General features: G+C 40.1%; 3 protein-coding genes across 3 annotated transcripts in view; all 3 read left to right on the top strand.

Moving 5' to 3' along the window:
* The window catches only part of LOC139063842 (uncharacterized), a 28,061-nt gene extending 27,617 nt beyond the window's left edge, over positions 1-444 (top strand). Inside the window, exon 77 of the mRNA XM_070546741.1 lies at positions 28-444. Coding sequence (XP_070402842.1) covers positions 28-270 — 243 coding nt within the window. The 3' untranslated portion in view covers positions 271-444. The remainder of the gene's footprint in view (positions 1-27) is intronic.
* LOC139063844 (uncharacterized) lies at positions 414-21,046 on the top strand. Its single transcript, XM_070546744.1, has 57 exons — positions 414-544; positions 686-832; positions 952-1,001; positions 1,102-1,234; positions 1,885-1,967; positions 2,058-2,184; positions 2,442-2,632; positions 2,723-2,813; positions 2,969-3,086; positions 3,458-3,639; positions 3,849-4,004; positions 4,143-4,276; positions 4,784-4,917; positions 5,004-5,098; positions 5,416-5,754; positions 5,874-6,064; positions 6,151-6,242; positions 6,394-6,524; positions 6,953-7,077; positions 7,210-7,336; positions 7,546-7,758; positions 7,892-8,062; positions 8,206-8,352; positions 8,472-8,521; positions 8,622-8,754; positions 9,405-9,487; positions 9,578-9,704; positions 9,962-10,152; positions 10,243-10,333; positions 10,489-10,606; positions 10,978-11,159; positions 11,369-11,524; positions 11,662-11,795; positions 12,303-12,436; positions 12,524-12,618; positions 12,937-13,275; positions 13,395-13,585; positions 13,672-13,763; positions 13,915-14,045; positions 14,474-14,598; positions 14,731-14,857; positions 15,067-15,279; positions 15,413-15,583; positions 15,728-15,874; positions 15,994-16,043; positions 16,144-16,276; positions 16,927-17,009; positions 17,100-17,226; positions 17,484-17,674; positions 17,765-17,855; positions 18,011-18,128; positions 18,500-18,681; positions 18,891-19,046; positions 19,184-19,317; positions 19,825-19,958; positions 20,046-20,140; positions 20,459-21,046. The coding sequence occupies exons 1-57, from the start codon at positions 500-502 to the stop codon at positions 20,852-20,854; spliced, it is 8,142 nt and encodes a 2,713-aa protein (XP_070402845.1). The 5' UTR covers positions 414-499; the 3' UTR covers positions 20,855-21,046.
* LOC139063870 (otoancorin-like) overlaps positions 20,968-21,185 on the top strand; it is a 9,559-nt gene continuing 9,341 nt past the window's right edge. Inside the window, exon 1 of the mRNA XM_070546789.1 lies at positions 20,968-21,107. Within this exon, the coding sequence (XP_070402890.1) occupies positions 20,968-21,107 (140 nt within the window). The remainder of the gene's footprint in view (positions 21,108-21,185) is intronic.

Genomic DNA, 21,185 nt, shown 5'->3' with positions numbered 1-21,185 from the left:
ACAATGCTTTTAAATTGTACTTCATAGGCATTTGCTGTTTTGGCATCCAACATCAAGACCATCACAGAGGAAATCTTTGTTACACTTGGGGGAGCTGCTTCAGGCCTGAGCAACACTCAGATCACTTCAGTACCTCCAACGGTGCTGATTTCCTCGTTGTCCACTTTGGGTTCAGTGACAACCTGGGGCCAGGACCAGGCCAACATCATAATCCAAAGCATAACCTCCTCAGGCTACCAGGTAGAAGCTGTGAAGCAGGGTCTAACTTGACTAATGAAATGTGTATTTAGAAATGTGTCAGTAAATGAAGGAACGCACCAATAGTTTGCACTTTAAAGGATAAGGTTCTAATGGATGAAAATGGAATTGACAGATCAACAGTGCAGCTGTTCTGGAGTCGCTCGGCACTCTTGTTGTTGGGGTACCCTCAGCTTTGCTGGAGAAAATCCCAGCTTATGAACTTCTCCACGCCTCCAGGAACCCAGCTTTTGTTTCCAGCATGCTACAAGCTCCAGAGCTTCTCCAGGAGACATTTGTCACAAAGGTATAAAGTGTGCCTGTTATAATAGAAAAAAAAAATAGGACAAAAAATCTGAATCCAACATGAGAACATGATTACTTTGATAACAGCCTCAACTCCTTTTAGCAGAAGAATAGCAATGACATGAATTTGACTACTCTGCAGATCATTTCTGTGGACACAAGACTAACTGAAGTGGTGCAGAATGTCCCAGATGCCTTAGCAACTAAGATCCCACCGTCCCAGCTGGTGTTTTCTGAGGGGAGTCCAAACATCAGTGTGATAAACAAAAAGTCGTGGACAAAAGATCAAGTAAGTACTCTGCTGTTACTGTACATGAAGAATAAATTAGAGCGTGATGCTGATACCATGTTTCACTTAAATTTGAACTACACTTTGGCTAAGAACGTTTATCTCTCCTTAATTTTCAGGCCACTATGTTCCTTGGGACTTTGGTTGAAAGTGATTTTGACACTGAGCAGTAAGTGAACTAGTCTTGCAACAAATTCTTATGGAAATTGTTTGTTTTTGGTTTCCGTTTTTACCTAAGCCAATAATTAATTATTTGGCTTTCCTGTTAGGCTCTCTACATCTGTGCTGCAAGGGTTCACATGCACATCAGTCCAGAAAGTGCCAAAAACTAAAATCAAGCAGCTAATTCGTGCTTGTAGGCCGAGGACCGGAAGGAGCAAGGTGGAACTGACAGAGCCACAGGTAAATTCCACTTTTATTTGATAAACCATTTTGCCGACATTTGCTGACAGCCTAATTTAGTTTTTTCATAAAGACTCTGGTTCACATAAAACACAAAATGTCTGAACTCCTCTCTGTGCTGAACTGACATTGATAGGACCTCTCCACAAGACCAACCAACAGCCAGATAAAACAGGCAAAGTTAAGAGCTCAGCCATCTTACATCCTACAGAGCCCACATTGTAGCTGCAACTGAACATATTTTTTTGTTAATTGCCTGGATGGACATTCCTAAGCAGAGTACATCCTGCCATATTTGTTATGCCTTTGTGCCTAGCTCTTTGCTTAGCATTGGCTGTTTAAAAAGATTTTACAAATAAAGTTAGCTTGGCTTAACCTGTTGCCTCCATCCATAGGTCACAATAACCTTTGGGCCTTTCTAGCTCTAATAGGTTTTACGTGAAAAAATATGATAACATTCTTCCTTTTTGTTTGCATTAGTTTCTGTCCTACTCCTTTTTTTAGCAAATAAATGAATAAAATGTCAGACCACACTGGGTATCAAAGGACCATAAGCCTCAGGCATTGGAGTTATAACTATCCCCCGGTTTATAAATATTTGTGTTTTCATTTCACTTGTATAACATTGTTTATTGTCACATGACCTACAGCTGACCTGCATGTACAACCTGATTGAAGAAGACCTCGATCAGAACTTCATAGATTATCCTTCAGACATGCTTCTATACTTCAGGTAAGTGTGTACCGAATCCAAGGTGCTTCTGATTTAAAGAGTGAACACTAGCGTTCTGATTTTCTCACTTTTTTCAATGCATTTTAACAGAATCCAGGATGTCCAGGAAAGCAACTGTAGGTCCTACTTTTCTGCACTTGGAGCTGCAGATTTTTCTGTGGCTTCCAGCCTTTTGAATAAGGGACAACAGCTGTTTAGTGAAGCCAGGACCTGCTTGGTGAGTACCAAATAAGAAAAAATAATCAAAGTGAAAGGCATCTCTTATGGCTCATGACAATCTCCAAGGGGAGGTTTCTTGGAAGCAGTCCAATTGGATAGACAGCCTATCAAAATCATCAATTTATCAACACTTGCTGTTAATTATTTCCAAGAATATTTCTGAAACTACTGAATGCTGAGTGAATGTCCTTGTTAGAATGAAATATTAATTGCATGAAAAAGTTGCGCAAAAACAACTTGTTTTCACCTCTATAGGGTATAACTGGGTTGAGCTTGAGCAGAGACCATTTGGACGTTTTGGGGAACATGGTCTGCACTCTGAACAGTTCTTACATCCAGAACTCTGATCCTTCGATCCTGGAAAACCTCAAAGCCTGCACGGACCTTTCTGAAAACCAAGTAGCTGCTATGGAGACTCTGTTGCTATCTGGGGAAACCCAATACGGGTACGAAACCAAATGTTTCAAATTGATGCCCTGTTTTGTTTTAGCAAAGTGTTGGTCCAAATTTCTTATGACTGTGCCTTGAATCATTAGAACTGTTGCCACCTGGAACCAGCAAACACTAGAAGACCTTGGGATTCTTCCTCTGTACTTCACAATAAACATCTGGAGCACATTCACAACTGTATGTCTTCCTTTTATCCTTTCTTTCTTCATAGGTTTTTGGTTTAATGATAATAAACTGACATCTCTCAAACTAAAGAAACTTACTTTTGTCTCTTTGGATGAAAAATCATTTTCCTATAACTAGTTAATTTTTCTTTATTTTTTCTTTTGCAGACAATAAGAATGCAGTTCCTCAAGGGCTTTGTGGCAAAACTAAGGAAAGAAAACACTCAGAAGACAAAGCTCGAGAATCTGTTTAAGCAGATCAGTCCTGCAACACCACCAGCAGAAGGTAAACTCTTTCAATTCGACTACATGCACTTGAGTCATCCCAGTTGTCAAACTGAATTGGGACAATTTTTATCAATTAAGATGTTTTATAACAGACATTCTGGCGCCAAGTCAAACTAATAAAAACGATCTGTCAGTACATGCTTGGGAGAATGGCACATATAAAGAACTCGCTAACTTAACATTAAGCTCAAGCAGTGTGTAAATGCTCTAACATACAATGGCTTTCAAGGAAATTCTATTAAAAATCTATGTACAATAATTTCATCTGGAAAATTGTTGTCTTGTGAAATTGTACCAAAGAAAAAAAGAGCTATTTTCTTCGGTCTTGGCCTTTACAGTGCTCTCACAAGCTGTTTCATATTTTTAAAGTCTGCACAGCAGGCAGCATCACCCAGGTGACTGTTAGCGGCCCCGCCTTCCCATTTGGCTACGATCTGACTCAGTTTGACCTCTGCCTGGACATTCCTGCTCTGAAAGAAAACCTCTTTACCATCTGCTCCAAAGTGGATGACAATGACTTCCAGAAGATTATTCTGAAGAAACTCAACAAGGTAAGGAGGGGATATTTGGCAACAAAATGTGTTTGATGACCTGAGAGCCATACTCCAAAGAACTGGATAAACAAAGTCAGGGTTTATACTGACATGGAAGTTGTTTAATCAATCTGGATTTGACAAATATGCCCAATATTGTTTATGTACTTGGGATTTTAGTTCCAGTTCAGTACTTAGGTGCATTGTTACATGTTGTGTACTTCCAGGCATACCCATCTGGAGTCTCTGAACAGCAAGTCCAGCTACTTGGTTCGGTGTCTCGTGTGGCAACACATTCTGACATCTCTAACTGGAACATCACTACGATTGACACCTTGGCAGCTCTTATGAAAACTGAAGATGGAACCTGGGAAACGGCACAGGTAAAATGATTGAACTGAATAAAAAATACAAAAACATTTAAGTTACTCCTACTTGTGCATGTGTATAATTTAGTTACTTGATGTGTTTCATGTTTAGAGCAAAGAATAATTTAGTTACTTGATGTGTTTCATGTTTAGAGCAAAGAAATCATCACTAAATACCTGCAAACATCTGGAAACTCCCTGGGTAGCACTGAGCTGAACATTATTGGCTCCAACGTATGTTCATTGGACCTCAGTACACTGACCACCATCACAGCAAACAGTATCAGGTTGGTGCCAGCATGTATACATTCAATATTTTCTTTTATAAATCCAAGTTTGGTTGCAAAGTAACTGGTGTAGGAGGGAAACCCAGACATCCCACTGCCTAGTAACCTTTTCCAATTCCTCCTGAGAGGTCCCAAGGTACTTCCAAACCAGATACAATATAAAATCCTGCCAGAAAGTTCTGGCTCTGCTCCGAGGTCTCTCCCCATTGGCTCATGACACTCTCCAAGGGGAGGTTTCTTGGAAGCAGTCCAATTGGATGCATGGCCTACTGCAACTCACTCCTTCTGATGGGGTGCAGGTGCTCTACTTTGAGCTCCCTCCACATGGCTGACCTTGTCTATAGTTTAGTCAAAGTGGCTAAAGCACCCCAGCTCACAACATTCTGCCATAGAAACCTTGAAAAGGCATGGCTCTGCATCTTGAAACAGCTCCGTACAGGTCCGAAAATCCTTTCTGAAATACTATGATGTAACAGTGAGGGACACTTTGTTTGTTTATTTTGTCAGTGATGCCAACTTTCTGAATGTGGCTACATGTTCGGCTGAGCAGAAGAGAATCCTGTATGACATCAGCAGCACCTCATTCAGCTCTTATCGTGCCCACTCCACTGACTTTTACAATGTTATTAAGAGCTACTTAGGTAAGAAAACATTGCTCTTGTATTTCTAGCTATAAGGAAATCAACTGTTTTCCTAATTAAATGTTTTTTTTCTATGATGATGATAGGTGGTGCGCCGTTGAGTGACATTGTTGCATTATCAACACAGAACATCAGCATGGACATCAATATTTTCAGGAGTCTGGATATTAATGTGATAACTGTAAGTATACATGTGTAAAAAGGACGGCACTGTCACAGTAAAAACTGGCTGGCAACAATACTGTAGCTGCAGTAAATGGAAATGAGTTTTAGGTGGCCTCTGTGAAATACACTTGAGTGACATAGTAAGAAGGTACACTGTGCTTCTCTTGGACTTTTTATGTTCATAGTTTATCATAAAGCCCAAAGTTGCACTCACAATCCTATGGATCTGTGTTGGACTTAAATCAATTGTGACCATATTTTTGAAATGTCGTTAATTGTAAAAAAAATCTAGAACAAGTCTATGATTAATTTCATTTCCCTTTGAACACACAGACTTTGACTGTGACCAATGTCCAAGGCCTCATGGGTGACCAGCTTCAAGATCTGAAGTTGTTTGAGAACGATACTGTGATTCAGACCTGGGTGAACATGCAGACTCAGTCAGAGTTGGACACACTGGGTGTGGGCCTCATCAACAGCAGGACATACCCTACAACTGCACAACCCGCAACAGACAACACTGCAACTAGTGCTTCTGGAACAGCATCACCAGATTCTACAACTAGCCCTGGAACCGATTCAACACCTGCTTCTACCATGTCCGATGTCACCATTTCAGCTTTCTGTGCCATGTACAGCAACTACAGCTACACTGTTGCCTTCCTACAAACTGTATGTATCTCAGCTAAAGAAATGAAGACAAATATACAATTATCCACATCTCATTGAGTTTCTTACACATGATGATCTATGTCAGTTGATGGTGTGTTTTGTTTCTACGACCCCTTTAGGAAGTTGTTTCTGATGAGATGAAGAAGATGATCCTCCCTTGTGTTTGGAAAATGGCTCTGAGTAGCAACGTGACATCTGAGGTGAATTTGTGGTTTGATGTACTGTTGAAGAACTACCTGAGATTCCTCACAAGGAACCTCATCAGCCCCATCGAAGTGCAGAGCGCCTCATGTCAGGCCTTCCAAAAACTGTGAGTCTTTCTCTTCACAGAGTGATCAAATTAAACAGAAGGATTGAAGGTGTAACTCAGTTTACATGATCTTTTTCTTTCAATAGGGTGTTTTATATGGGAAACAATTTCACATACAACAGTACAGAATTTGGACCGGAGGATGTGTACAACACCATAAGGAGCTACTTGAGCACTGGTATGATATATATATGTTTTTATTATTATTAGTGCAATGTTGGATAGATGTGTGACAAATTATGTTGTCATCAGACATGATTATGGCTATAAAATATAAAAGAAGAACCCCTTTTACTGATGATGCTAAATAGCCATTTCTTTCTCCACAGGCTCTGGAGCCAGATGCTACAATCCCAGCGACCCAGAACTCAACTCTACCTCCTGGTTTTTCAACTATATTGGAAGCTTTGTGAAATTTATCACTCTGAATGACCTCACCAGCTTTATCTCCACATCCCAGGTTTGTGTTCACATCATCTTTAATATAACACTTTTGAAAGTTTATACTCCAACACAGGACAAAAGTTAACAAGTCACTTCCCAGTTTCAAATCTATTTGCAAAGCTGTTCAAACATCCCTCAAACCATAATCCTTCCAAGAGCTGACACAAGGAGCAGCAGAAATCTATTTTTTTTCTTTCTAATCAATGATATAGAGTATCCTTGTAGCCAATGATGTTCAATTGTTTGTTACAAGGCTTCAAAGAAACTGGTTATCAATTCATTTCAAATACTCTGTTAAGCAAAGTGCAAGGTACATTGACACAATTTAATTCTTACCTTATTTTGCCCTTGGTTTTATAAGTTATTTTCACAAAACCACGACCCTTAACGTGGTGAAAAGTGTTGGTGCTTACCTCTTGTTTTACTATGCACTTGTGTATAAAGGCTGAGGTGTTTTGGGAAGACCAAGCTAATCTGGAGCTTTTCAACAACTCGACAATTGCTGTAGATGTAAGAAATTACTACATCACTCAGCTGTTTACAGTCAACCCAAGCTTCAGCCTGTTCAAGTAAGTACCTAGCGCGGGATACAAATACAAATACAAATACTGCTATGACAACTGAACCAAAGACACATCTTCTGTCAAAACTACGTAGAAAAATGAATATGCATAAAGATAAATGTGTCTTTCTCCATCTAGGCTTTCGGGTGTTTTGTTGTGCTCAACTGACATCCCGAGTGCTGTGTATATGTCGCTAAATGAAGCTAACACCATGGCCATCCTGGACATGAGGAATGAATTTTGCAATGGAATCGAGGACCCTCAGGTACTAGCCTCAAAGTGTTCCTAGACAGAACTTCACCTGAGTATAAAAGTTCTGCTCAGCGATTGGCTCCATTATCTTTGGAAGTGATAGTCTCCTGACACTGAAGCATCCACAAACCTCCTCGCTAACTCTTTGCTAAGAAAAGTGATTGCTCTGCCATAGATGTGTAATCAGCAATTTTCACAATGCTTTTAAATTGTACTTCATAGGCATTTGCTGTTTTGGCATCCAACATCAAGACCATCACAGAGGAAATCTTTGTTACACTTGGGGGAGCTGCTTCAGGCCTGAGCAACACTCAGATCACTTCAGTACCTCCAACGGTGCTGATTTCCTCGTTGTCCACTTTGGGTTCAGTGACAACCTGGGGCCAGGACCAGGCCAACATCATAATCCAAAGCATAACCTCCTCAGGCTACCAGGTAGAAGCTGTGAAGCAGGGTCTAACTTGACTAATGAAATGTGTATTTAGAAATGTGTCAGTAAATGAAGGAACGCACCAATAGTTTGCACTTTAAAGGATAAGGTTCTAATGGATGAAAATGGAATTGACAGATCAACAGCGCAGCTGTTCTGGAGTCGCTCGGCACTCTTGTTGTTGGGGTACCCTCAGCTTTGCTGGAGAAAATCCCAGCTTCTGAACTTCTCCACGCCTCCAGGAACCCAGCTTTTGTTTCCAGCATGCTACAAGCTCCAGAGCTTCTCCAGGAGACATTTGTCACAAAGGTATAAAGTGTGCCTGTTATAATAGAAAAAAAAAAAATAGGACAAAAAATCTGAATCCAACATGAGAACATGATTACTTTGATAACAGCCTCAACTCCTTTTAGCAGAAGAATAGCAATGACATGAATTTGACTACTCTGCAGATCATTTCTGTGGACACAAGACTAACTGAAGTGGTGCAGAATGTCCCAGATGCCTTAGCAACTAAGATCCCACCGTCCCAGCTGGTGTTTTCTGAGGGGAGTCCAAACATCAGTGTGATAAACAAAAAGTCGTGGACAAAAGATCAAGTAAGTACTCTGCTGTTACTGTACATGAAGAATAAATTAGAGCGTGATGCTGATACCATGTTTCACTTAAATTTGAACTACACTTTGGCTAAGAACGTTTATCTCTCCTTAATTTTCAGGCCACTATGTTCCTTGGGACTTTGGTTGAAAGTGATTTTGACACTGAGCAGTAAGTGAACTAGTCTTGCAACAAATTCTTATGGAAATTGTTTGTTTTTGGTTTCCGTTTTTACCTAAGCCAATAATTAATTATTTGGCTTTCCTGTTAGGCTCTCTACATCTGTGCTGCAAGGGTTCACATGCACATCAGTCCAGAAAGTGCCAAAAACTAAAATCAAGCAGCTAATTCGTGCTTGTAGGCCGAGGACCGGAAGGAGCAAGGTGGAACTGACAGAGCCACAGGTAAATTCCACTTTTATTTGATAAACCATTTTGCCGACATTTGCTGACAGCCTAATTTAGTTTTTTCATAAAGACTCTGGTTCACATAAAACACAAAATGTCTGAACTCCTCTCTGTGCTGAACTGACATTGATAGGACCTCTCCACAAGACCAACCAACAGCCAGATAAAACAGGCAAAGTTAAGAGCTCAGCCATCTTACATCCTACAGAGCCCACATTGTAGCTGCAACTGAACATATTTTTTTGTTAATTGCCTGGATGGACATTCCTAAGCAGAGTACATCCTACCATATTTGTTATGCCTTTGTGCCTAGCTCTTTGCTTAGCATTGGCTGTTTAAAAAGATTTTACAAATAAAGTTAGCTTGGCTTAACGTGTTGCCTCCATCCATAGGTCACAATAACCTTTGGGCCTTTCTAGCTCTAATAGGTTTTACGTGAAAAAATATGATAACATTCTTCCTTTTTGTTTGCATTAGTTTCTGTCCTACTCCTTTTTTTAGCAAATAAATGAATAAAATGTCAGACCACACTGGGTATCAAAGGACCATAAGCCTCAGGCATTGGAGTTATAACTATCCCCCAGTTTATAAATATCTGTGTTTTCATTTCACTTGTATAACATTGTTTATTGTCACATGACCTACAGCTGACCTGCATGTACAACCTGATTGAAGAAGACCTCGATCAGAACTTCATAGATTATCCTTCAGACATGCTTCTATACTTCAGGTAAGTGTGTACCGAATCCAAGGTGCTTCTGATTTAAAGAGTGAACACTAGCGTTCTGATTTTCTCACTTTTTTCAATGCATTTTAACAGAATCCAGGATGTCCAGGAAAGCAACTGTAGGTCCTACTTTTCTGCACTTGGAGCTGCAGATTTTTCTGTGGCTTCCAGCCTTTTGAATAAGGGACAACAGCTGTTTAGTGAAGCCAGGACCTGCTTGGTGAGTACCAAATAAGAAAAAATAATCAAAGTGAAAGGCATCTCTTATGGCTCATGACAATCTCCAAGGGGAGGTTTCTTGGAAGCAGTCCAATTGGATAGACAGCCTATCAAAATCATCAATTTATCAACACTTGCTGTTAATTATTTCCAAGAATATTTCTGAAACTACTGAATGCTGAGTGAATGTCCTTGTTAGAATGAAATATTAATTGCATGAAAAAGTTGTGCAAAAACAACTTGTTTTCACCTCTATAGGGTATAACTGGGTTGAGCTTGAGCAGAGACCATTTGGACGTTTTGGGGAACATGGTCTGCACTCTGAACAGTTCTTACATCCAGAACTCTGATCCTTCGATCCTGGAAAACCTCAAAGCCTGCACGGACCTTTCTGAAAACCAAGTAGCTGCTATGGAGACTCTGTTGCTATCTGGGGAAACCCAATACGGGTACGAAACCAAATGTTTCAAATTGATGCCCTGTTTTGTTTTAGCAAAGTGTTGGTCCAAATTTCTTATGACTGTGCCTTGAATGATTAGAACTGTTGCCACCTGGAACCAGCAAACACTAGAAGACCTTGGGATTCTTCCTCTGTACTTCACAATAAACATCTGGAGCACATTCACAACTGTATGTCTTCCTTTTATCCTTTCTTTCTTCATAGGTTTTTGGTTTAATGATAATAAACTGACATCTCTCAAACTAAAGAAACTTACTTTTGTCTCTTTGGATGAAAAATAATTTTCCTATAGCTAGTTAATTTTTCTTTATTTTTTCTTTTGCAGACAATAAGAATGCAGTTCCTCAAGGGCTTTGTGGCAAAACTAAGGAAAGAAAACACTCAGAAGACAAAGCTCGAGAATCTGTTTAAGCAGATCAGTCCTGCAACACCACCAGCAGAAGGTAAACTCTTTCAATTCGACTACATGCACTTGAGTCATCCCAGTTGTCAAACTGAATTGGGACAATTTTTATCAATTAAGATGTTTTATAACAGACATTCTGACGCCAAGTCAAACTAATAAAAACGATCTGTCAGTACATGCTTGGGAGAATGGCACATATAAAGAACTCGCTAACTTAACATTAAGCTCAAGCAGTGTGTAAATGCTCTAACATACAATGGCTTTCAAGGAAATTCTATTAAAAATCTATGTACAATAATTTCATCTGGAAAATTGTTGTCTTGTGAAATTGTACCAAAGAAAAAAAGAGCTATTTTCTTCGGTCTTGGCCTTTACAGTGCTCTCACAAGCTGTTTCATATTTTTAAAGTCTGCACAGCAGGCAGCATCACCCAGGTGACTGTTAGCGACCCCGCCTTCCCATTTGGCTACGATCTGACTCAGTTTGACCTCTGCCTGGACATTCCTGCTCTGAAAGAAAACCTCTTTACCATCTGCTCCAAAGTGGATGACAATGACTTCCAGAAGATTATTCTGAAGAAACTCAACAAGGTAAGGAGGGGATATTTGGCAACAAAATGTGTTTGATGACCTGAGAGCCATACTCCAAAGAACTGGATAAACAAAGTCAGGGTTTATACTGACATGGAAGTTGTTTAATCAATCTGGATTTGACAAATATGCCCAATATTGTTTATGTACTTGGGATTTTAGTTCCAGTTCAGTACTTAGGTGCATTGTTACATGTTGTGTACTTCCAGGCATACCCATCTGGAGTCTCTGAACAGCAAGTCCAGCTACTTGGTTCGGTGTCTCGTGTGGCAACACATTCTGACATCTCTAAATGGAACATCACTACGATTGACACCTTGGCAGCTCTTATGAAAACTGAAGATGGAACCTGGGAAACGGCACAGGTAAAATGATTGAACTGAAAAAAAATACAAAAACATTTAAGTTACTCCTACTTGTGCATGTGTATAATTTAGTTACTTGATGTGTTTCATGTTTAGAGCAAAGAATAATTTAGTTACTTGATGTGTTTCATGTTTAGAGCAAAGAAATCATCACTAAATACCTGCAAACATCTGGAAACTCCCTGGGTAGCACTGAGCTGAACATTATTGGCTCCAACGTATGTTCATTGGACCTCAGTACACTGACCACCATCACAGCAAACAGTATCAGGTTGGTGCCAGCATGTATACATTCAATATTTTCTTTTATAAATCCAAGTTTGGTTGCAAAGTAACTGGTGTAGGAGGGAAACCCAGACATCCCACTGCCTAGTAACCTTTTCCAATTCCTCCTGAGAGGTCCCAAGGTACTTCCAAACCAGATACAATATAAAATCCTGCCAGAAAGTTCTGGCTCTGCTCCGAGGTCTCTCCCCATTGGCTCATGACACTCTCCAAGGGGAGGTTTCTTGGAAGCAGTCCAATTGGATGCATGGCCTACTGCAACTCACTCCTTCTGATGGGGTGCAGGTGCTCTACTTTGAGCTCCCTCCACATGGCTGACCTTGTCTATAGTTTAGTCAAAGTGGCTAAAGCACCCCAGCTCACAACATTCTGCCATAGAAACCTTGAAAAGGCATGGCTCTGCATCTTGAAACAGCTCCGTACAGGTCCGAAAATCCTTTCTGAAATACTATGATGTAACAGTGAGGGACACTTTGTTTGTTTATTTTGTCAGTGATGCCAACTTTCTGAATGTGGCTACATGTTCGGCTGAGCAGAAGAGAATCCTGTATGACATCAGCAGCACCTCATTCAGCTCTTATCGTGCCCACTCCACTGACTTTTACAATGTTATTAAGAGCTACTTAGGTAAGAAAACATTGCTCTTGTATTTATAGCTATAAGGAAATCAACTGTTTTCCTAATTAAATGTTTTTTTTTCTATGATGATGATAGGTGGTGCACCGTTGAGTGACATTGTTGCATTATCAACACAGAACATCAGCATGGACATCAATATTTTCAGGAGTCTGGATATTAATGTGATAACTGTAAGTATACATGTGTAAAAAGGACGGCACTGTCACAGTAAAAACTGGCTGGCAACAATACTGTAGCTGCAGTAAATGGAAATGAGTTTTAGGTGGCCTCTGTGAAATACACTTGAGTGACATAGTAAGAAGGTACACTGTGCTTCTCTTGGACTTTTTATGTTCATAGTTTATCATAAAGCCCAAAGTTGCACTCACAATCCTATGGATCTGTGTTGGACTTAAAATCAATTGTGACCATATTTTTGAAATGTCGTTAATTGTAAAAAAAATCTAGAACAAGTCTATGATTAATTTCATTTCCCTTTGAACACACAGACTTTGACTGTGACCAATGTCCAAGGCCTCATGGGTGACCAGCTTCGAGATCTGAAGTTGTTTGAGAACGATACTGTGATTCAGACCTGGGTGAACATGCAGACTCAGTCAGAGTTGGACACACTGGGTGTGGGCCTCATCAACAGCAGGACATACCCTACAACTGCACAACCCGCAACAGACAACACTGCAACTAGTGCTTCTGGAACAGCATCACCAGATTCTACAACTAGCCCTGGAACCGATTCAACACCTGCTTCTACCATGTCCGATGTCACCATTTCAGCTTTCTGTGCCATGTACAGCAACTACAGCTACACTGTTGCCTTCCTACAAACTGTATGTATCTCACCTAAAGAAATGAAGAGAAATATACAATTATCCACATCTCATTGAGTTTCTTACACATGATGATCTATGTCAGTTGATGGTGTGTTTTGTTTCTACGACCCCTTTAGGAAGTTGTTTCTGATGAGATGAAGAAGATGATCCTCCCTTGTGTTTGGAAAATGGCTCTGAGTAGCAACGTGACATCTGAGGTGAATTTGTGGTTTGATGTACTGTTGAAGAACTACCTGAGATTCCTCACAAGGAACCTCATCAGCCCCATCGAAGTGCAGAGCGCCTCATGTCAGGCCTTCCAAAAACTGTGAGTCTTTCTCTTCACAGAGTGATCAAATTAAACAGAAGGATTGAAGGTGTAACTCAGTTTACATGATCTTTTTCTTTCAATAGGGTGTTTTATATGGGAAACAATTTCACATACAACAGTACAGAATTTGGACCGGAGGATGTGTACAACACCATAAGGAGCTACTTGAGCACTGGTATGATATATATATGTTTTTATTATTATTAGTGCAATGTTGGATAGATGTGTGACAAATTATGTTGTCATCAGACATGATTATGGCTATAAAATATAAAAGAAGAACCCCTTTTACTGATGATGCTAAATAGCCATTTCTTTCTCCACAGGCTCTGGAGCCAGATGCTACAATCCCAGCGACCCAGAACTCAACTCTACCTCCTGGTTTTTCAACTATATTGGAAGCTTTGTGAAATTTATCACTCTGAATGACCTCACCAGCTTTATCTCCACATCCCAGGTTTGTGTTCACATCATCTTTAATATAACACTTTTGAAAGTTTATACTCCAACACAGGACAAAAGTTAACAAGTCACTTCCCAGTTTCAAATCTATTTGCAAAGCTGTTCAAACATCCCTCAAACCATAATCCTTCCAAGAGCTGACACAAGGAGCAGCAGAAATCTATTTTTTTTCTTTCTAATCAATGATATAGAGTATCCTTGTAGCCAATGATGTTCAATTGTTTGTTACAAGGCTTCAAAGAAACTGGTTATCAATTCATTTCAAATACTCTGTTAAGCAAAGTGCAAGGTACATTGACACAATTTAATTCTTACCTTATTTTGCCCTTGGTTTTATAAGTTATTTTCACAAAACCACGACCCTTAACGTGGTGAAAAGTGTTGGTGCTTACCTCTTGTTTTACTATGCACTTGTGTATAAAGGCTGAGGTGTTTTGGGAAGACCAAGCTAATCTGGAGCTTTTCAACAACTCGACAATTGCTGTAGATGTAAGAAATTACTACATCACTCAGCTGTTTACAGTCAACCCAAGCTTCAGCCTGTTCAAGTAAGTACCCAGCGCGGGATACAAATACAAATACAAATACTGCTATGACAACTGAACCAAAGACACATCTTCTGTCAAAACTACGTAGAAAAATGAATATGCATAAAGATAAATGTGTCTTTCTCCATCTAGGCTTTCGGGTGTTTTGTTGTGCTCAACTGACATCCCGAGTGCTGTGTATATGTCGCTAAATGAAGCTAACACCATGGCCATCCTGGACATGAGGAATGAATTTTGCAATGGAATCGAGGACCCTCAGGTACTAGCCTCAAAGTGTTCCTAGACAGAACTTCACCTGAGTATAAAAGTTCTGCTCAGCGATTGGCTCCATTATCTTTGGAAGTGATAGTCTCCTGACACTGAAGCATCCACAAACCTCCTCGCTAACTCTTTGCTAAGAAAAGTGATTGCTCTGCCATAGATGTGTAATCAGCAATTTTCACAATGCTTTTAAATTGTACTTCATAGGCATTTGCTGTTTTGGCATCCAACATCAAGACCATCACAGAGGAAATCTTTGTTACACTTGGGGGAGCTGCTTCAGGCCTGAGCAACACTCAGATCACTTCAGTACCTCCAACGGTGCTGATTTCCTCGTTGTCCACTTTGGGTTCAGTGACAACCTGGGGCCAGGACCAGGCCAACATCATAATCCAAAGCATAACCTCCTCAGGCTACCAGGTAGAAGCTGTGAAGCAGGGTCTAACTTGACTAATGAAATGTGTATTTAGAAATGTGTCAGTAAATGAAGGAACGCACCAATAGTTTGCACTTTAAAGGATAAGGTTCTAATGGATGAAAATGGAATTGACAGATCAACAGCGCAGCTGTTCTGGAGTCGCTCGGCACTCTTGTTGTTGGGGTACCCTCAGCTTTGCTGGAGAAAATCCCAGCTTCTGAACTTCTCCACGCCTCCAGGAACCCAGCTTTTGTTTCCAGCATGCTACAAGCTCCAGAGCTTCTCCAGGAGACATTTGTCACAAAGGTATAAAGTGTGCCTGTTATAATAGAAAAAAAAAAAAATAGGACAAAAAATCTGAATCCAACATGAGAACATGATTACTTTGATAACAGCCTCAACTCCTTTTAGCAGAAGAATAGCAATGACATGAATTTGACTACTCTGCAGATCATTTCTGTGGACACAAGACTAACTGAAGTGGTGCAGAATGTCCCAGATGCCTTAGCAACTAAGATCCCACCGTCCCAGCTGGTGTTTTCTGAGGGGAGTCCAAACATCAGTGTGATAAACAAAAAGTCGTGGACAAAAGATCAAGTAAGTACTTTGCTGTTACTGTACATGAAGAATAAATTAGAGCGTGATGCTGATACCATGTTTCACTTAAATTTGAACTACACTTTGGCTAAGAACGTTTATCTCTCCTTAATTTTCAGGCCACTATGTTCCTTGGGACTTTGGTTGAAAGTGATTTTGACACTGAGCAGTAAGTGAACTAGTCTAGCAACAAATTCTTATGGAAATTGTTTGTTTTTGGTTTCCGTTTTTACCTAAGCCAATAATTAATTATTTGGCTTTCCTGTTAGGCTCTCTACATCTGTGCTGCAAGGGTTCACATGCACATCAGTCCAGAAAGTGCCAAAAACTAAAATCAAGCAGCTAATTCGTGCTTGTAGGCCGAGGACCGGAAGGAGCAAGGTGGAACTGACAGAGCCACAGGTAAATTCCACTTTTATTTGATAAACCATTTTGCCGACATTTGCTGACAGCCTAATTTAGTTTTTTCATAAAGACTCTGGTTCACATAAAACACAAAATGTCTGAACTCCTCTCTGTGCTGAACTGACATTGATAGGACCTCTCCACAAGACCAACCAACAGCCAGATAAAACAGGCAAAGTTAAGAGCTCAGCCATCTTACATCCTACAGAGCCCACATTGTAGCTGCAACTGAACATATTTTTTTGTTAATTGCCTGGATGGACATTCCTAAGCAGAGTACATCCTGCCATATTTGTTATGCCTTTGTGCCTAGCTCTTTGCTTAGCATTGGCTGTTTAAAAAGATTTTACAAATAAAGTTAGCTTGGCTTAACGTGTTGCCTCCATCCATAGGTCACAATAACCTTTGGGCCTTTCTAGCTCTAATAGGTTTTACGTGAAAAAATATGATAACATTCTTCCTTTTTGTTTGCATTAGTTTCTGTCCTACTCCTTTTTTTAGCAAATAAATGAATAAAATGTCAGACCACACTGGGTATCAAAGGACCATAAGCCTCAGGCATTGGAGTTATAACTATCCCCCGGTTTATAAATATCTGTGTTTTCATTTCACTTGTATAACATTGTTTATTGTCACATGACCTACAGCTGACCTGCATGTACAACCTGATTGAAGAAGACCTCGATCAGAACTTCATAGATTATCCTTCAGACATGCTTCTATACTTCAGGTAAGTGTGTACCGAATCCAAGGTGCTTCTGATTTAAAGAGTGAACACTAGCGTTCTGATTTTCTCACTTTTTTCAATGCATTTTAACAGAATCCAGGATGTCCAGGAAAGCAACTGTAGGTCCTACTTTTCTGCACTTGGAGCTGCAGATTTTTCTGTGGCTTCCAGCCTTTTGAATAAGGGACAACAGCTGTTTAGTGAAGCCAGGACCTGCTTGGTGAGTACCAAATAAGAAAAAATAATCAAAGTGAAAGGCATCTCTTATGGCTCATGACAATCTCCAAGGGGAGGTTTCTTGGAAGCAGTCCAATTGGATAGACAGCCTATCAAAATCATCAATTTATCAACACTTGCTGTTAATTATTTCCAAGAATATTTCTGAAACTACTGAATGCTGAGTGAATGTCCTTGTTAGAATGAAATATTAATTGCATGAAAAAGTTGCGCAAAAACAACTTGTTTTCACCTCTATAGGGTATAACTGGGTTGAGCTTGAGCAGAGACCATTTGGACGTTTTGGGGAACATGGTCTGCACTCTGAACAGTTCTTACATCCAGAACTCTGATCCTTTGATCCTGGAAAACCTCAAAGCCTGCACGGACCTTTCTGAAAACCAAGTAGCTGCTATGGAGACTCTGTTGCTATCTGGGGAAACCCAATACGGGTACGAAACCAAATGTTTCAAATTGATGCCCTGTTTTGTTTTAGCAAAGTGTTGGTCCAAATTTCTTATGACTGTGCCTTGAATCATTAGAACTGTTGCCACCTGGAACCAGCAAACACTAGAAGACCTTGGGATTCTTCCTCTGTACTTCACAATAAACATCTGGAGCACATTCACAACTGTATGTCTTCCTTTTATCCTTTCTTTCTTCATAGGTTTTTGGTTTAATGATAATAAACTGACATCTCTCAAACTAAAGAAACTTACTTTTGTCTCTTTGGATGAAAAATCATTTTCCTATAACTAGTTAATTTTTCTTTATTTTTTCTTTTGCAGACAATAAGAATGCAGTTCCTCAAGGGCTTTGTGGCAAAACTAAGGAAAGAAAACACTCAGAAGACAAAGCTCGAGAATCTGTTTAAGCAGATCAGTCCTGCAACACCACCAGCAGAAGGTAAACTCTTTCAATTCGACTACATGCACTTGAGTCATCCCAGTTGTCAAACTGAATTGGGACAATTTTTATCAATTAAGATGTTTTATAACAGACATTCTGACGCCAAGTCAAACTAATAAAAACGATCTGTCAGTACATGCTTGGGAGAATGGCACATATAAAGAACTCGCTAACTTAACATTAAGCTCAAGCAGTGTGTAAATGCTCTAACATACAATGGCTTTCAAGGAAATTCTATTAAAAATCTATGTACAATAATTTCATCTGGAAAATTGTTGTCTTGTGAAATTGTACCAAAGAAAAAAAGAGCTATTTTCTTCGGTCTTGGCCTTTACAGTGCTCTCACAAGCTGTTTCATATTTTTAAAGTCTGCACAGCAGGCAGCATCACCCAGGTGACTGTTAGCGACCCCGCCTTCCCATTTGGCTACGATCTGACTCAGTTTGACCTCTGCCTGGACATTCCTGCTCTGAAAGAAAACCTCTTTACCATCTGCTCCAAAGTGGATGACAATGACTTCCAGAAGATTATTCTGAAGAAACTCAACAAGGTAAGGAGGGGATATTTGGCAACAAAATGTGTTTGATGACCTGAGAGCCATACTCCAAAGAACTGGATAAACAAAGTCAGGGTTTATACTGACATGGAAGTTGTTTAATCAATCTGGATTTGACAAATATGCCCAATATTGTTTATGTACTTGGGATTTTAGTTCCAGTTCAGTACTTAGGTGCATTGTTACATGTTGTGTACTTCCAGGCATACCCATCTGGAGTCTCTGAACAGCAAGTCCAGCTACTTGGTTCGGTGTCTCGTGTGGCAACACATTCTGACATCTCTAAATGGAACATCACTACGATTGACACCTTGGCAGCTCTTATGAAAACTGAAGATGGAACCTGGGAAACGGCACAGGTAAAATGATTGAACTGAAAAAAAATACAAAAACATTTAAGTTACTCCTACTTGTGCATGTGTATAGTTTAGTTACTTGATGTGTTTCATGTTTAGAGCAAAGAATAATTTAGTTACTTGATGTGTTTCATGTTTAGAGCAAAGAAATCATCACTAAATACCTGCAAACATCTGGAAACTCCCTGGGTAGCACTGAGCTGAACATTATTGGCTCCAACGTATGTTCATTGGACCTCAGTACACTGACCACCATCACAGCAAACAGTATCAGGTTGGTGCCAGCATGTATACATTCAATATTTTCTTTTATAAATCCAAGTTTGGTTGCAAAGTAACTGGTGTAGGAGGGAAACCCAGACATCCCACTGCCTAGTAACCTTTTCCAATTCCTCCTGAGAGGTCCGAAGGTACTTCCAAACCAGATACAATATAAAATCCTGCCAGAAAGTTCTGGCTCTGCTCCGAGGTCTCTCCCCATTGGCTCATGACACTCTCCAAGGGGAGGTTTCTTGGAAGCAGTCCAATTGGATGCATGGCCTACTGCAACTCACTCCTTCTGATGGGGTGCAGGTGCTCTACTTTGAGCTCCCTCCACATGGCTGACCTTGTCTATAGTTTAGTCAAAGTGGCTAAAGCACCCCAGCTCACAACATTCTGCCATAGAAACCTTGAAAAGGCATGGCTCTGCATCTTGAAACAGCTCCGTACAGGTCCGAAAATCCTTTCTGAAATACTATGATGTAACAGTGAGGGACACTTTGTTTGTTTATTTTGTCAGTGATGCCAACTTTCTGAATGTGGCTACATGTTCGGCTGAGCAGAAGAGAATCCTGTATGACATCAGCAGCACCTCATTCAGCTCTTATCGTGCCCACTCCACTGACTTTTACAATGTTATTAAGAGCTACTTAGGTAAGAAAACATTGCTCTTGTATTTCTAGCTATAAGGAAATCAACTGTTTTCCTAATTAAATGTTTTTTTTTCTATGATGATGATAGGTGGTGCGCCGTTGAGTGACATTGTTGCATTATCAACACAGAACATCAGCATGGACATCAATATTTTCAGGAGTCTGGATATTAATGTGATAACTGTAAGTATACATGTGTAAAAAGGACGGCACTGTCACAGTAAAAACTGTCTGGCAACAATACTGTAGCTGCAGTAAATGGAAATGAGTTTTAGGTGGCCTCTGTGAAATACACTTGAGTGACATAGTAAGAAGGTACACTGTGCTTCTCTTGGACTTTTTATGTTCATAGTTTATCATAAAGCCCAAAGTTGCACTCACAATCCTATGGATCTGTGTTGGACTTAAAATCAATTGTGACCATATTTTTGAAATGTCGTTAATTGTAAAAAAAATCTAGAACAAGTCTATGATTAATTTCATTTCCCTTTGAACACACAGACTTTGACTGTGACCAATGTCCAAGGCCTCATGGGTGAACAGCTTCAAGATCTGAAGTTGTTTGAGAACGATACTGTGATTCAGACCTGGGTGAACATGCAGACTCAGTCAGAGTTGGACACACTGGGTGTGGGCCTCATCAACAGCAGGACATACCCTACAACTGCACAACCCGCAACAGACAACACTGCAACTAGTGCTTCTGGAACAGCATCACCAGATTCTACAACTAGCCCTGGAACCAATTCAACACCTGCTTCTACCATGTCCGATGTCACCATTTCAGCTTTCTGTGCCATGTACAGCAACTACAGCTACACTGTTGCCTTCCTACAAACTGTATGTATCTCAGCTAAAGAAATGAAGACAAATATACAATTATCCACATCTCATTGAGTTTCTTACACATGATGATCTATGTCAGTTGATGGTGTGTTTTGTTTCTACGACCCCTTTAGGAAGTTGTTTCTGATGAGATGAAGAAGATGATCCTCCCTTGTGTTTGGAAAATGGCTCTGAGTAGCAACGTGACATCTGAGGTGAATTTGTGGTTTGATGTACTGTTGAAGAACTACCTGAGATTCCTCACAAGGAACCTCATGAGCCCCATCGAAGTGCAGAGCGCCTCATGTCAGGCCTTCCAAAAACTGTGAGTCTTTCTCTTCACAGAGTGATCAAATTAAACAGAAGGATTGAAGGTGTAACTCAGTTTACAAGATCTTTTTCT

Source organism: Nothobranchius furzeri, chromosome 18, assembly GCF_043380555.1.
Source record: "Nothobranchius furzeri strain GRZ-AD chromosome 18, NfurGRZ-RIMD1, whole genome shotgun sequence".
Taxonomy (NCBI): domain Eukaryota; kingdom Metazoa; phylum Chordata; class Actinopteri; order Cyprinodontiformes; family Nothobranchiidae; genus Nothobranchius; species Nothobranchius furzeri.
Note: the sequence above shows the minus strand (reverse complement) of the source record. Positions and strands in the feature narration are given on the sequence as shown.

Bases quoted from the DNA above. Each gene is read 5' to 3' on its own strand.
- LOC139063844 (XM_070546744.1), top strand. From the start codon at position 500: ATGCTACAAGCTCCAGAGCTTCTCCAGGAGACATTTGTCACAAAG. The intron at 13,586-13,671 runs GTGAGTCTTTCT...TTCTTTCAATAG, and splicing joins TGTCAGGCCTTCCAAAAACT to GGTGTTTTATATGGGAAACA. The intron at 15,280-15,412 runs GTAGAAGCTGTG...TGGAATTGACAG, and splicing joins TAACCTCCTCAGGCTACCAG to ATCAACAGCGCAGCTGTTCT.